Consider the following 14,743-nt stretch of genomic DNA (forward strand, 5'->3'; position numbering starts at 1 on the left):
TAGCCTCAGATGACTTTGTGTTGATTCTCCACCCAGGTAATAGGACGATTAAAGGCGCACGGACGCGCGTCGCTATCGGGTTCATCGCCTTATCACTTAGTTTGAGTGGAGGTAAATAGAGGTTTTGAGGCTTGCCAAGAAGTGTGATGTAAAGCTGGATAGTTCTCTACTCTGGTGATAACTGGGGCTCCCAGGAATTCACTGTAGTTTATGTGCGCCAAGGGAGAACCAGAGAAGCAGACGCATAGGATTGGACGCACTTGAACTCTTTCGCATTACGATCTATCAGCAAGTGCATAATATGCTTTCTCTCATAATTTCTAAAGATGTTGCGATCGTTTTCGAATGTTTCGCAGTTTTGGTAAGTTCGAACAACAGCCTGTACGTACATTTGTTTTAGGCCTATGTTTCATTAATTTTCACTATATAATAATGTAGTTGGACAAACTTCTAGTTTGGTTTAAAATGCATTCGTTGATCGTGACTTTGGTAATGTGCATTTCTGTAATAGCTATGTTTATGCTACTCCGTTATCTCTGAACTGATTATCAAGCTATAGGCTATTTACCGTTATCTATGTTGTCCAGTGATAAGGAATACTTATAACCGATCATTTTACCAACTCACTGGATGTGTATCCTTTATAAATGCTTTATCAAATAGAAAGTAGAATAGCTAAACTGCAAAAATGACTAGTATTCCTAGAAAGCGTGAGGTGAACCTAAACGGAGCACATCACGTCAACATGCAGGGTTTATCAACATAGACGAGGGCGCGTTTTACGCACTACCCTGCTCTGCGTTATTAGGATTCATTCTAGCCCACAAGAACGTTATTGACTTTCAATCCATCACTTGCTATTTGCAGTTTATTATGAACATCTAAATCTCAGAATTGTATACTTTATACTTTAAGTCGGCTCTATCATTGGCTCGGATTTCAGTCAGCTCATTCGCATATTCAATTGGGCATTCATGTAAAGTCGGCTCAAGAATGAATCAAACTCCCTCTAGCAAATATAAATTCTATAGGCGCATTACAATATTGAAGACAAATATTTCCGGTTAGGATTCCTTAAAAAGGTGGATGGAAACCCAGAGGTTCGGACCATGTTAGTCAAAGAGGTTGCCAGCGAGGGCTTAAAGGAGATACCCTGTTCTCACGAGAGAGCTTGCATTTACAGAGTATTAACCGTGACATTGCATTTTCCAAAAAAAAAAAAAAAAAGCACATTTGCTGAGTCAAATCTTAATCATGTGCTGACAATGCAATTTTTATGCAACCATCCAGGCAGTTACTGTAACAATACAGAGGGTGAGAAAAGGGTCAGGGAAAGTCCAAAGGGGACACTCTTTTCAGGGAAATGAGATGTGATTCCACACAGGATGTGATGTCACCTCAGAATTTGCAGAATGCTGAGCGATGACGAAGGAATAGATGAAGAGTTTATTCCTTGGCTACACTGTTGCGTATTTAAGTACTTTGGACATGAGTGTGTGTGAGTGAGAGAGAGAGAGCGAGAGAGAGAGAGAGATATGAGTAGCCTACCTACTTTTGTGCAAGCTAATAATGTTCTTGGCAGAGACTGAAAATGTTCTGATAATACGCTAGGTCCATCATACTCTGTCTTTGTTTGTACTGAGGTACTACCCCTCAGGACTTATTTGGATAAGGCCCAGTCGAGTGATAATCAATAATATGTGGTAAGGCATTCAGCCCACATCCAGGATAAAAAAAGAGGGAGGTGAGATTTCAGCATGGAGCTTTGGCTCCTGGTCAGTCAGACTCACTGTGTTAACTTTGGCCAGAACCCCCTGGCATCACGCTCATGGATTCAAGGCACGTGGCCACCATTGGACGAATGCAAGGTGACTGCCCTTACCCCCTCCTCTCTCTCTGTCTCCTCCTTGAACTCTAGCCATTTGCCTGCTGGTTAATACAGTTAAGAGGATGGTGGAACGTGCAGGGCATTTGCCAGCGAGTGGCATTCAGAGTTAAAGAGAGTTAAGAGTAAGAAGGTGCTTGCTACTGTAACAGAGGTCGTAATTTGTCCGCCGGTTCCTCGAACCCACCACCTTCTGCCCGCCACTGTCTGACCTTGACAGTCAGAATTCAGTAAGACAGCACGAGATGGATATGTTTCTGTTCTGACGCTCAGAGTGGTAGGATTAAGCTTAAGTGGCGATCTCTGAAAGCACTTTGGGGAGAATGTGCACTTGATAACATTCAGCTTGGCAATGACATGGCCTACGTGACTTTCATTCAGCCACACTTCTTCTGGAGACTCACTGTGTATATGGACTCTGCAGTCACCGGCCTTTATCAACAGTTTTGCATAAAATTAATTAAACCGTTAGGGCACGATCAGACAGGATGCGGTGACGTGCACCTTTTATGTTGTTTCATATTGGCAGTAAGCGTTTTGTGTGTTGCTTATGTGCACAGAGCGCCTTGCGTTTTTGTGCCTGAGCACCTCGAATTGAAAAAAAAGTTAAACTCAAAGCGGGATAGCGCCCAATGCCATTCGCGTTTTTATGAAAAGATAGTGCACCTCGTGTCTTACAAGCAGCAAAGCATGTCCTGTCTGATCGCTACCTTAATCCTTTCTAATCCTGGAAGCTGTTGCAGCATGTTAGTTAGATGTGCGATGCATTTGCAACAAAAGTATACTTTTGCATGATGTAAAGAATGATCTGTTGAGAAAGTGGGTTCTTAGTGCTAACTAAACTATTAAAGAAGCCATCTAAGGGTTGATGGTAACAGGATTTTAAGAAGTTGTTAAATAAATGGCTAGAGCATGCAAGCCGCCTACAGATGAATAAGACTTAAGGCAACTTATGCACACTGCTTCTGGTATTTCTTCACTTGTTTTTGTATAGTTCTTCACCTAACCCTTGCATGAGAGAGTTCTTAAAATAATCTTTGAAAGTTAACAGTCATCTGTTCAGCACAACCCACAACTGCACCTTCTCTGTCCATCTGTAGCTCCAGGTATAAAAGAGCCTTTTGCTGATGTGGTGTATATCTGAAGAGCTACACATAGCTAACACTAGAGCAAAGCATGTGCCAAACTGACTCCATTTGCTGCCCACAGCCTTTGGACGTGTCGTTGGAGCTTGTCTAGGGGAATGAGGAGCAAATTGACCTTTGACCTCATACTGTTTTGGGTCTTCAGTCAATACTGATGTTTACCGATATTTTTTCCCCAATCAGTTATCAACAATTCCGTAATGTAACCAATCTTGTCTGGGTTGCAAAGCTTGGAGCTAGGTTAGCATTAGGGGTAGATGTAAAAGATAAAATATATAACATACATGTATAAAAGACTTTTTTGTCTTCTTGGAACTTAGCCTATGGGAGAGTGACGCAAATGATCCCTTTGACGTATTGAAATCTTGGGTCACATGGTCGTGTCTGAAATCACAGGATCTAATGCTGTTGGGGTTCCAGGGGTATGAAATGGGAACCACGTGCCTCTTGTCACACAAAAATGTCCCACATCTGATTTTGCGTCAAGATGTTCAGAGGCGGCATGTTTTGTATGCAGCACCCATTATTTCTCCTAAGGTCAGGCAAAGTTCAAGATTAATCCTCATCGTTGTGCTCCTCAGACACAGACGAGGCACAAATATCACAGACACAGTAGACCACAGTGAGGAAATAGGCCGTGTGTGATGTTGGAGACAGACTGCAGCATCCCTGGCCGTCAGACGTTGCATTTTGGGTTATATGTTTTGTATGCACTGTGATTAATTTTTGGTTGGGGTCAGTCCAACTGGATAACCTTTACCCTTTCTTGTCCATCAAGGTCAGGATATTGGCACAGAAAGCTCTACTAGAAATCACATGATTCTCATTGAGGTCTAGTTAGACTGTAAGTCAAAAGGCACCTCAGTTCTGGGCTTGTGTGTCAGACTCTGTTATTGTTTAAGGGATTAGACATTAGTTTCTCAGATAATGGGAGTTAAGCCTTTGGCACAACTGGCATGTCCACAGCCAATGCAGCTGTTTTCTTTGCCGAAGAGAACCTGGCTCTTCTCACTGGAAATTGAAGTTTAGAAACATAATCAGCAATATTTCAATCAGAACCGGAATCATCATCGAATACAACCAACCATTTATGCACAGCGGATTCGACAGTTGCACATTATATAGAATAAGATATCAGTGGGATCATCACTGGATTTGGATGCTTAAGTGAGCCACCATTGCAGCTCCTTCTCACATGGAATGTGCTGGATTGCTATGCACAAAGGGAGCCGTTGGCAGCTGGCACAGTGTATGGACACTGTGGGCATAGGACCTACTGTGGGCATAATGTGCCATAGCTACAGCTCTCATTGGCGTCAGAGGGAAAGCCATGCTGCCATTCAGAGGCCTTCTATTGAGACTGATGGAATTTGAATGTATCGATATGAAGAAATTATTGATTGATAACTCTATGGGATATTGTTACATAAATGACAAATGGCCAAATACTTCAAGCAGGATGAGAGTGCAGAGATGTAACAACAACAACTTTGCATTTGTATAGTGCTTTTTCATCTTTACAGTGAAGTGGGAAGCCTCACTAAACAGTGGCAGTGTGTAGCACCCACCTGGGTGATGGTAGCCATTATGCACCTGAATGTTCACCAGCTTGAGGTGGAGAGTGAGGGAATGAATGAATGGGCCAATTACACTGATGATCAGGGGGCCAGATAAAACGAGCCAAGTTGGGAAATTAACCTGGACACCGGGGGAACCCCCTACTGTGCGATAAGTGCCATCATGGAATCTTGAATGACCACAGTGAGTTTAACGTCTTATCCAAAGGACAAGGTTGTTGGTGTCCAAAAGAGAGCGAGAGATGCTCCAAGATGTTGCAGAGACGCCAGACTCCAGCAATTTCTTATCACGTCTCAAGATGTTAGGACTTCCTGTGTTTTGTATGCAATCACCATTGTATAGAGAGGAGGTCAGGTGGACAAGGTCAGTAGTGCTGGCATGTGACTTGTTAGTGGTGCCCTGTAAGTGAATCTTCCACGCCATCCCAGACGACAGTGATGACGACGACTACTTTAATCCAAGAATCGGCCATTTCAGGCTTACTATTGGGTCTGCAGACATCAGTTTGTGGGATCTCTGATAATGAGTGGAGGTGTTGTGACATTATCTGTTGTGTATGCAGAATGTATTATTTTGGGTGTGGGTCCAGTCAGATAGATTCATCTCTGACCAATGGCTGATGGCAATCGCTGAGACAGCGTGTCGTTGTGACGACATCTCTTGATGCAATGGTCTTTCTAGTGTGGGATTTAAAGGCAAATTTGCACGTGCTGAAGCCAGTTCTCTCTTCACAGTCTTGTGCTATTTAAATAAGAGTTCAGAGATAAAGGGGGCATTGTTGGGAAATGACATACTTAGGTAGTCTATTTTTCATATGTTTAATACATGGGAAAGTTAAGTAAGGCTTTGTGAGGTTTTACTCTTTTTCAAGGTGTGTGGTTGTAGCTCAGCAGCTTTTAGGAAATAGGTCAAGGTCATTTGAAGGAGACAATGGTCAGTCTCATCAGCTGAACAGGATAGTCACTACCTAGTTTCATGCTCCATGTCACATACACTGCAAAAATCTGCGAGCATCACCATGTATGACTAGAATACTAGCACCAAATGTCCTGTTTCTGCTAGGCATGTCTGTTTGTTCTTACCTAGCTAGCTGGCTATCACTATTAAACAGTAAAACCTTACTGCCTCTTTTAACATCAGGCTGTTATATGCATCAGATGGGCTGTTTACGTGCCAAAGTGCACAAGCATAACGCGGGAGGTCATGTACAGGATTCCCATCTCACCAGCATACCAGGAATCAAGGAAAAATCAATACTTCTCCATAGGAGAGAGACTGGAATTATGAGTGAGAGCATGGGTGCTTATTCAAGTTCATGGAAATTACACTCAAATTCTAATCTGGCTGACAAAAAGACTGCTTCTTAAATTTTCCAAAAAAAATATGTCGTATAATGTTCACCCCCATCACAGATGAGTGGATGTGATTGGTTCCTGATGGTTGTGATGGGTTTTTGATGATTCGGAAATGCTTAAATGGAACAGCAGATGGACCTCCTGAGCAAATTGAAATGCGTTCAACGATTCCTCTGGGTTCACCCAGCCTACTAAAATTCTGGAACACAGAAACCAATTACATTATGAATAGTAAAGTTGTTGCCTACTTTTAAAGTTTATGTTTTAGGTGCACTTAAAGGTGCGCTTGCCTGTTGCTGTTTGTTACATCGGAGAGTTAGGTGCGCTTGCCTGTTGCTGTTTGTTACATCGGAGAGTTGTGAATTGTGTTTGATTCACGCTTGGAAATAGCATCGCTAACCTTTCTACCCTTTTCCACTCTGCTCTCTCTCTCTCTCTTTCACTTTCCCTGCTTTCCATTAATCTCTCTCTCTTTCACGTTCCCTGCTTTCCCTTTATCTCTCTCTTTTCCCCTACTTTCCCTTTATCTCTCTCTCTCTTTTCCCCTACTTTCCCTTTATCTCTCTCTCTTTTTCCCTGCTTTCCCTTTATCTCTCTCTCTCTCTTTTCCCCTACTTTCCCTTTATATATCTCTCTCTCTTTGCCCTGCTTTCTCTCTCTCTCTCTCTTTTTCCCTGCCTTCCCTTTATCTCTCTCTTTCTCTTTTTCCCTACTTTCCATTTATCTCTCTCTTTTTCCTGCTTTCTCTTTCTCCTTCTCTCTCTCTTTTCCTGCTTTCTCTTTCTCTTTCTCTCAGGACTGTTTGCTGTGCTGCTGATAGTATTGGGGTGGATCAGTCCAGGGCTGCCCTCTCCTTTGTGGCCCATCTGTGACCTCCGCGCTCTCGACCACTTTGTCAAGAAGGCACAGGAGGCTGAGGCCGCCATGGTAAGACACACACACACACACACACACACACACACACACACACACACACACACACACACACACACACACACAGAGTAAAATATTCCTCCCCATGTTAAATTTCTGTTAAAATGATTTAATCTATTACTATTATTAGTATGTTTTATATAAGCTATATGACTTTAAACTGTTCATTTTTGATGATAATATTAATTGTAGTTATTGTACGTCATTTTGGACAAAAGCTTCTACTAAGAACCATAACTAGACCTTGCTTGCCTGCCTTTTACAGAGGAGCTGTAAGGAATGCAGCTTCACTACGCCATTCACTGTCCCTCAGCCCAGCGTGGACTACAACGCCTGGAGAAAGAAGGATGTAAGAATGCACCCCTTTCACTTCTCTCTTGTATTGTACACTCAATTCAACTCAATTAAATTCAATTTAGTTCAGGTCATGTAGATCCAGAGACAATACGTTTGAGAGACAAGGCCGTAAAAAATATACAGTTAATATTCAACAATATTCAACCCCAATATTCAACAACGATCAAAATGTCCCTCCAATCAAGACATAAAATGTATAAATGTAGTATCATTCAAGTATCATTCACTGTTGTCCAAAATAATCACTTGTCACAAACTGGAAAATGGTATGCTAAATGGTTAAGTCACTGACAGAAAAGGGATGGCAAAGGTGAGATTATCTCAGTTAATTGAAGAAGCTTGATTACACAGAATTGTTGGGAAAACACTAGCTTGCCTTGCACAATAATCCTCTCTTGAGCCATCACTTACTGTAAGTGAAAGTTGTAAAATACCATGGAACCATGAAATACCCCGCCCCGCCCACTAGATCTTCTTTCAGGGAGATCTAGTCTGGAACACCATAGTTCATAATCGTTTCCCTCAAAGAAAATGTCAGGCAGACCACCGAGCACCCTCTCATCGAGTTTGTGCTTGTCAGTGCGCACCAGACTGTGATTGACAGTCAGATCTCACACAGCCCTGCTCTGATTGGACCAGAAGAACCGGGAGCTGTGGATTTTTGCAAAACAAATAACAGACTCTAGGTGGAGGTAGAAGTGTGTTTTTTTTTTCTAAAACCGGCTGATATATGTTGTTCTGTCGGAGCATAGTGTCGGTTTCAGCGAATATGATAAAAAAAAAATCTTGCCATATGCAGCTTTAAGTTGGATGTAAATTGGAGGCCTACCAGGCTTGTGCTTAAATTCCAATTCAATTCTTGAATTTCACTTGCATTTCAATTGAGGTAGCAAACAGGAAGCAGAATTGCAATTCGAATTGTGCACAACCCTGAGGCCTACATATCGCCCCCCATGTGGTCATGAATTATAGAATAGAATGGCAGGAACTAATTCCCACCATGCACATTTGATTGAGGCCGACCAGGGCCGTGGTGAAGTAGGGCAGGGCCTAATCGGGAATCGAGAATCGGGGCTGAACCGAGGACTTTTGGAATGGAATACGACGCAACAATAAAACCCGGAGAAATATAAAAATAGATCAGTAGCATTTGTTTAGGCTTGCCTAGCAACATAAGTGACTTTGCTCATATTTGTCAATAAAAATTATCTACAGATATATAAAAACTTTGCAAAATAATTAAAGATACCACTTCTTACCATTTGCATGTGTACATTTGACCTAAATGTATGTGTCTGTATGTATTTATGTGTGTCTTGTGTGTGTGCATGTTTATGTGTGTTTATGTATATATGTTTATGTGTGTGTATGTATGTATGTATGTATGTGTCTATGTTTGTCCAGTCAGAGCAGCAGGCCCTTGAGGTGCAAACAGGACTATGGCTGTTGTCTCAGGCCCTGCTATCCCTGAAGACCTCAGTCAGCAACACAGCACTACACTCCCACATAGACAACAATCTGGGCAACATCGTCAGCATCGGACAGGTGCTGCGCAGTCTCAGCTTCCCGGTGAGTGCTGCCACTGGGTGCTAGTGTGTGTTGGTTAAGGTCCTGTGATGACAGGTTATCCCTGTTTTTGCTGGTTACATAAGTCAAGTCAAGTCAAGTCAGATTTATTTGTATAGTGCATTTAACATGCACAGAGTGCAACCCAAAGCGCTCCACATACAAGACATTGTCATTGACACAGACTAACAAAGACAATAGATGCCGGACGGAGCGGCGTAGTCGCCAGCGTACCCGTGACACCAAGACATACAAGAAACAAATTAATAAATAAAATAAAAAAAATTTAAAATAACAATTAGTCCAATTACCAACCGGCTGAAAATGTCCAAGGGCAAAGATGACTTGCGTAAAAACTGCGCACAGCTGTGTCTTCACGATGCAACACCAACAAAGTTCTTTATAACTGACCAACCCGGAGAATTCACTGGCAGTCTGGAGAGCACTGGAAGGACTAGACAGTCCGAATTTCTGATGGGCGACCCTGCTGATTATCAGCTCGGTGGTCCTAGACAGTGACCGTTTGTTGTTTGTTGTTCATGGTTGACACTGTCATCAGAGTTTCTTAGCACTCAATCCAGACTCCAGGCACCGGTAGATGCTAGCATGGCAGCTTGCATGTCAGCCGCAGCTCGGTGGTCGTGGCAGCTGCAGATCTCTTGCAGATTGAAGTTAGGCACCCTTGCTGAGCAATCCCTCCGTCCAGACATTGGATGTGCAGCGTCACGGATGGATGAGGGACTTTAGAGACATAAGGCAGGCTAGCCAAGGCGCTCATCAGCCCAATGGAAGCTGGTTAACGTTACTGACGTTGATGGTGTCAGCCGAGTTTGTTAATCAGAAAAAAGGACTAAGAATAACACAAAAACGATCGAAAATAACATAAATAAAGAGTGATTACATTTAACTAGAAAAATAAACACAAAAAATGAACAGAACATTACATAAAATTACAAACATTACATAAATACAAACAAAAACATGATGCCAGACGGAGCGGCATGTCTCGCCAGCGTCCCCGTAACCTAGCAACGGATAAGGTGTGTGATTCGTGATTCAGTTAGTTTCCTGGTGAATATACAGTATTCCTGGTAGTGATGTTTTTTCTTGGTAATGATGGTTGTTCTGGTGATTGTTTAGCATATACATTTTTTACAAACAGAACTAAGGCGACGGTAATTGTTATAAAGTTGCTAAAATTTGCTCAATTGGGTTAAAGTACACTTAAAGTGCTTCTTCAGGCCATGCTGCTGGTTTATGATTTGCTATTTGGATGTCTGACAGTTTAAATATTCCCACAGTTTGAACATCAGGTGAATCGTAAAGATTTCTTGGGATTGCCTGATATGAAAACGTGCCGCACCCACACACTCACAACTTTGACAAAAACACATAGTCAAGTCAAGTCATCTTTATTTATATAGCACATTTCATACACAGAGGTCATTCAATGTGCTTTACATAAACACAAGCAACCAGGAATAGCTAATAAAAGCATAGGACATACATATGAAAGAACACACAACTTTCAAGCCGATAAAAGAACTCAGACTGCCGTTACACATCTCAACCACACACCCACACAAACGCCCGCCTGCATGCACCCACACCAAATACATGGAAACTCTTTGTTCCAGAAATGCGGAGAAATGCCCGAGATTATCTGTGTGTGTGTGTGTGTGTGTGTGAACCAAATGTGCTGAGGTCAGCAGGGGCAATCAGCAGACAAACATGCCCTCCAGACTGAACCCAGTTGTATTCCTTTGCCAGATACACACACACACACACACACACATGCCCCACACACACACACGCACACACACACACACACATGCACACACCCACGCACATGCACGCACCCGCACACGCGCACACACACACACATGCACACACAGACATGCACACGCACGCTTATACATACATGCAAACACCCACACACAGACCAGCAGCATTGTCCATTCACAGTCAGATATGCACAAATATGCATCTATTATGATCTCTAGATTTACTTTAAAGGAACCATATGTAAGATTGTGGCTAAAACTGGTACTGCAATCACTTTCAAATTACTGTAGAGTGGTGTATCCCCTCCCCCTCCCCCCTGACTCGAGGTTGCCAACCTGGATGCCGAAACACTACTGACTTTGTGATTAGTAGATAGGTGGAGGGTGGCGCATCAGGCCAAAACACAACATGACATGACAAAACACAACATCAACATCAGTTGAGGGCTGCAACTTCACTTTTTAAATGGCAATATCCTGGCCGGACTACTGTTGTCAGTGATATAAGTATTTGAAATGAACATGATTTCTTAATGTTTAGTGACATATCAGGGCCATTTTATGATTAATTGAAACACATTTCTTACATATGGTTCCTTTAATTATGTGTGAGTACATAATCAGTGTTTTCTAGAGAACTGAATTCCATTTGTGGTGGTTGGTTTGCAGAATTAACTTGAATGCAACAGTTTTTAACAAATTAGCACTGCGTGGTTATGATGCTAACCAGATTTAAGCACAATTTAGTACAACCTGGAAAATCATTGTGTGGTGGTCAATGTTGATATTGTGGTGGGCCACCACAAATAAGTCAATGTATGGGAAACACTGATAATTATATCTAGACTATCTACCTGTCAATCTAGTGTATTTTCTGCACTTAGTGTAATTTGCATATTAACAGTTAGGCAGTTTGTCATTGTGCAAATGAAACTGTGCTCTCAATCAAAAGTTTGAACTTGTTAACTACCAAAAAAAAGACCCTAGGTTGTTTTTACTCCGGAGTTACGTTTTAAACGTCTGTAGAAAGTTATGGTTATTGTATTTATCAGATGCCTTTTTCAGAATATGAAGAGGTTAGAAGTGATGGAAAAGGTCTGGACAACAAAACATGGAACGTAACATTATTTAAAAAAAGAATAATTAAAACCTGATTAAAACACCAATCTCAAAGTATTGTTGATAAAAGTGATAAAAAATGTGCAATGTGAGACTCAATTATATATATCTTTTGATCCTGTGAGGGAAATTTGGTCTCAATTTATCCCAATCCGTGAATTAGTGAAACACACACAGCACACAGTGAACACACAGTGAGGTGAAGCACACACTAACCGGTAGCAGTGACCTGCCTGCTACAGCGGCGCTCGGGGAGCAGTGAGGGTTTAGGTGCCTTCGGTTACAAGCCCTGGTCTGGGATCGAACCGGCAACCCGCCCTAACCCGCCCCCACGGCTGCCCCATAACATACACATACACATTAGACATACACATTTAGTTTGTGAATACTGTGTAAGCAGCAGATATTTACAGTACGGACCAATAGCCTTTGTCATACAAAGACATTCATTTAATGATAATACCAAAAACAGCCAATAGAGAGTAAAACATTGATTTGCTAATTTAATACAATGAGTGAGATACAAAGCTCAAACTCCCACATGCCACACAATAGCTTTAGTTCATGCACGAGACACTTTGCTCATTGAGTGACTTTATTCCTCCTATTTAAATTAGAGCCCCTTTCTGACATGTTTTTAGGCAAATACTTTTGCTATTATTTGCAGGTTCATTATGACTGTGTCATGGTCAAGCTATCACTTGTGGCCCAGGTTTTGAATAGTGTAATCCTGTGCTTTGAGGGGTCATACCAAATGCAAATGGAAGAGAAACGTTTACAGCAAACACTAGCTAAACTTTTGCCAAAAAACACAAGTTGCCATGCTAGGCATAGATCCATGCCAAGGCATAGATCAATAGTGAATGCTGTTGTTGGTGTTTGGAAGGTTCTTGAATAACTTTTATACCTTTAGGTGGTTAGGCTAGCTTGTATTTGTTTGACCAAAACTGCTTATGCATATCTAATCTAACACGAGAGTGAAGGCTGATATCGAAGTGATGTTGAATTGATTAGGGGCAGTGGTGGTCTAGTGAGGTAAGGTATCCATCATGCATCTGGCCTTCCAAATGGAACACTATAAGGTTGTGAGTTTAATCTTCAAGGGCTGCCACCATAGACCATAGAAGTTTGTCTACAAAAGGACCCAAAGCTGTCATCTTTGCCCATATAAGGAGATCCGGGTACCGTCTTTGCCCATATAAGGAGATCCATATCTCCTTATATAGGCAAAGATGGCAGCTGTGGGTCCTTTTTGTAGGCGAACATCAGAGGTCTATTGTGGCACTGAGCAAAGCACTCAACCCTGAGTTACTCCAGGGGGTGTGGCCCTGTAGACACATCAATATTCCACAAGTTGACCTGTGTGCATAGGTGTCTGCTAAATAACAAATAATACAATGGAAGATAAAAGCACTTTGTCATTTCCTCGACATAAAGCGCAGTCCATGGGCTGCACTCGGTGAAAAGAAAAGCACGTGATTGTATTTGTTCACTGAAGATGTCATGAGCTAGATAAAACAGCAAAAGTTGACAGCAGCCAGATTGAGTTAGTGCCCCTACAAACTACCAGCTGGCACAATGGAAAAATGGTTGAATATTCTGTGTCCTTTTTGAATTCACATCAGTTGTCCATGCGTTTGTTTTCACCGAGTTGTTCCAAAGTGGCCACGATATTTACCATATATACTGTATGTGTAAGTTTGAGAAAGGGACCTGCCCTTGACCACATCTCTTTCTGCTTCTGATCTTTCTACAGGACTACACTCCCCCCGAGACAGCTTCAGTCACCACGGACACGTGGCGCGTGACCTCGGCTTCTGCCCTCTTCCAGGTCCAGTTCAACTTCCTCCGAGGGAAGGTCCGGCTCCTGATGTCCCACGCGCCTGTATGCCAACAAGCTGTCAGCTGATTGGGTGTCAGCCTGGACAGGGGTCTGTTGATTGGAGCAGCCCTGTGTCAAAGGGGTGGTACGTGGGACCAAGGAGGCTGCTGGTTGGAGAGGACTAAGGGAGATTTTATCTGCTTAGGGTCATGGACGGACATTTTGTAACCATGGGACATATGCCTCTATGGTGTGAAGAGGGTGTCACAAGGGGATGGAGGAGATGACTGAAGCACTTTGTGTGCGTTTAAGACGTAAAAGGGAATGCTGGAATCCTGCCTCCTTAAGTGAAATACATGCTACAATCCTTAGGTCTACTGAGCGGCCCGGTCTAACATTTCACCTTTCAAACTTGTGTTATGCTTTTCCTTGTGGAAAGATGTGTTCATCTGACAGGCTCAAACGCCATTGGCTGCAACAGTTCTTCACTACAACATATGCACTGGAATGCACTGTATCATTGCCAATCAGACACAGCCAGCCTATCCCCAGTTGGGAAGATGAGACTGACAGCCAATCAAATCTCACCAGATCCGGACTGTTCCTGTAGTTTGGATGTTAAATGAATTGTACCAACAATTCATTGTAAATTAATTGAATTGTTGTTTTGTTATTTATACAGATGTATATTTCTAATAGTCAAAAACATAGAAAGGGTTTAATGCGCCATGCCTTTCTGTTGTAGTTTAAACTGTAGCACTTGTGTGCATTGGTAGATATTGGAAATATTACTTGCTGCTACACACCTTGTGTGTCTGTGTGTGTGTTTGTGTGAGCGAGTGTGAGTGTGTGAGAGAGAGAGAGAGAAAGAGTGCGCAAGATAGTGGAGCATTAAGTGTGTGTAAACTCCCTGAGTGACCTCAACAGTGACGGCAGACATTGGAGTGTCATTGAGCGGTCACCTCGGGTGAAGGAGGAAAGAAGAGAATGCGTGAGAGAGGTCCATGGAAAATGTGTGTGAGAAGCAAGGGACTGAATAAGTGTCAGTGTGTGAGAGAAAACGAGAGAGAGTGTGGTGGGGGGGAGGGGGGTGGCAAGCATGGAGGGTCTACGTGAGAATAGCTTAACCTCTGCATTGGTTATCACTCGACAGGGCTAACTAAGGCATGTAGGGAAGCGTCAGGGACACTGCTCAGCGG

The 14,743-nt window shown here is 42.5% G+C and overlaps 1 protein-coding gene across 3 annotated transcripts in view; it reads left to right on the top strand.

Moving 5' to 3' along the window:
• The window catches only part of epoa (erythropoietin a), a 14,420-nt gene extending 492 nt beyond the window's left edge, over window positions 1-13,928 (top strand). The window contains exons 1-5 of one of the 3 annotated variants that reach the window (XM_048236442.1): window positions 1-361; window positions 6,760-6,890; window positions 7,162-7,245; window positions 8,658-8,822; window positions 13,479-13,928. In XM_048236442.1, coding sequence (XP_048092399.1) covers window positions 346-361; window positions 6,760-6,890; window positions 7,162-7,245; window positions 8,658-8,822; window positions 13,479-13,631 — 549 coding nt within the window. In that variant the 5' untranslated portion in view covers window positions 1-345 and the 3' untranslated portion in view covers window positions 13,632-13,928. Of the gene's footprint in view, window positions 362-5,820; window positions 5,896-6,759; window positions 6,891-7,161; window positions 7,246-8,657; window positions 8,823-13,478 lie in introns of those variants that run through there. The other 2 variants (XM_048236443.1, XM_048236441.1) reach the window with 2 other exon arrangements.
• The last annotated feature ends 815 nt before the right edge of the window (window positions 13,929-14,743 follow it).

Source organism: Alosa alosa, chromosome 24, assembly GCF_017589495.1.
Source record: "Alosa alosa isolate M-15738 ecotype Scorff River chromosome 24, AALO_Geno_1.1, whole genome shotgun sequence".
Lineage (NCBI taxonomy): Eukaryota > Metazoa > Chordata > Actinopteri > Clupeiformes > Clupeidae > Alosa > Alosa alosa.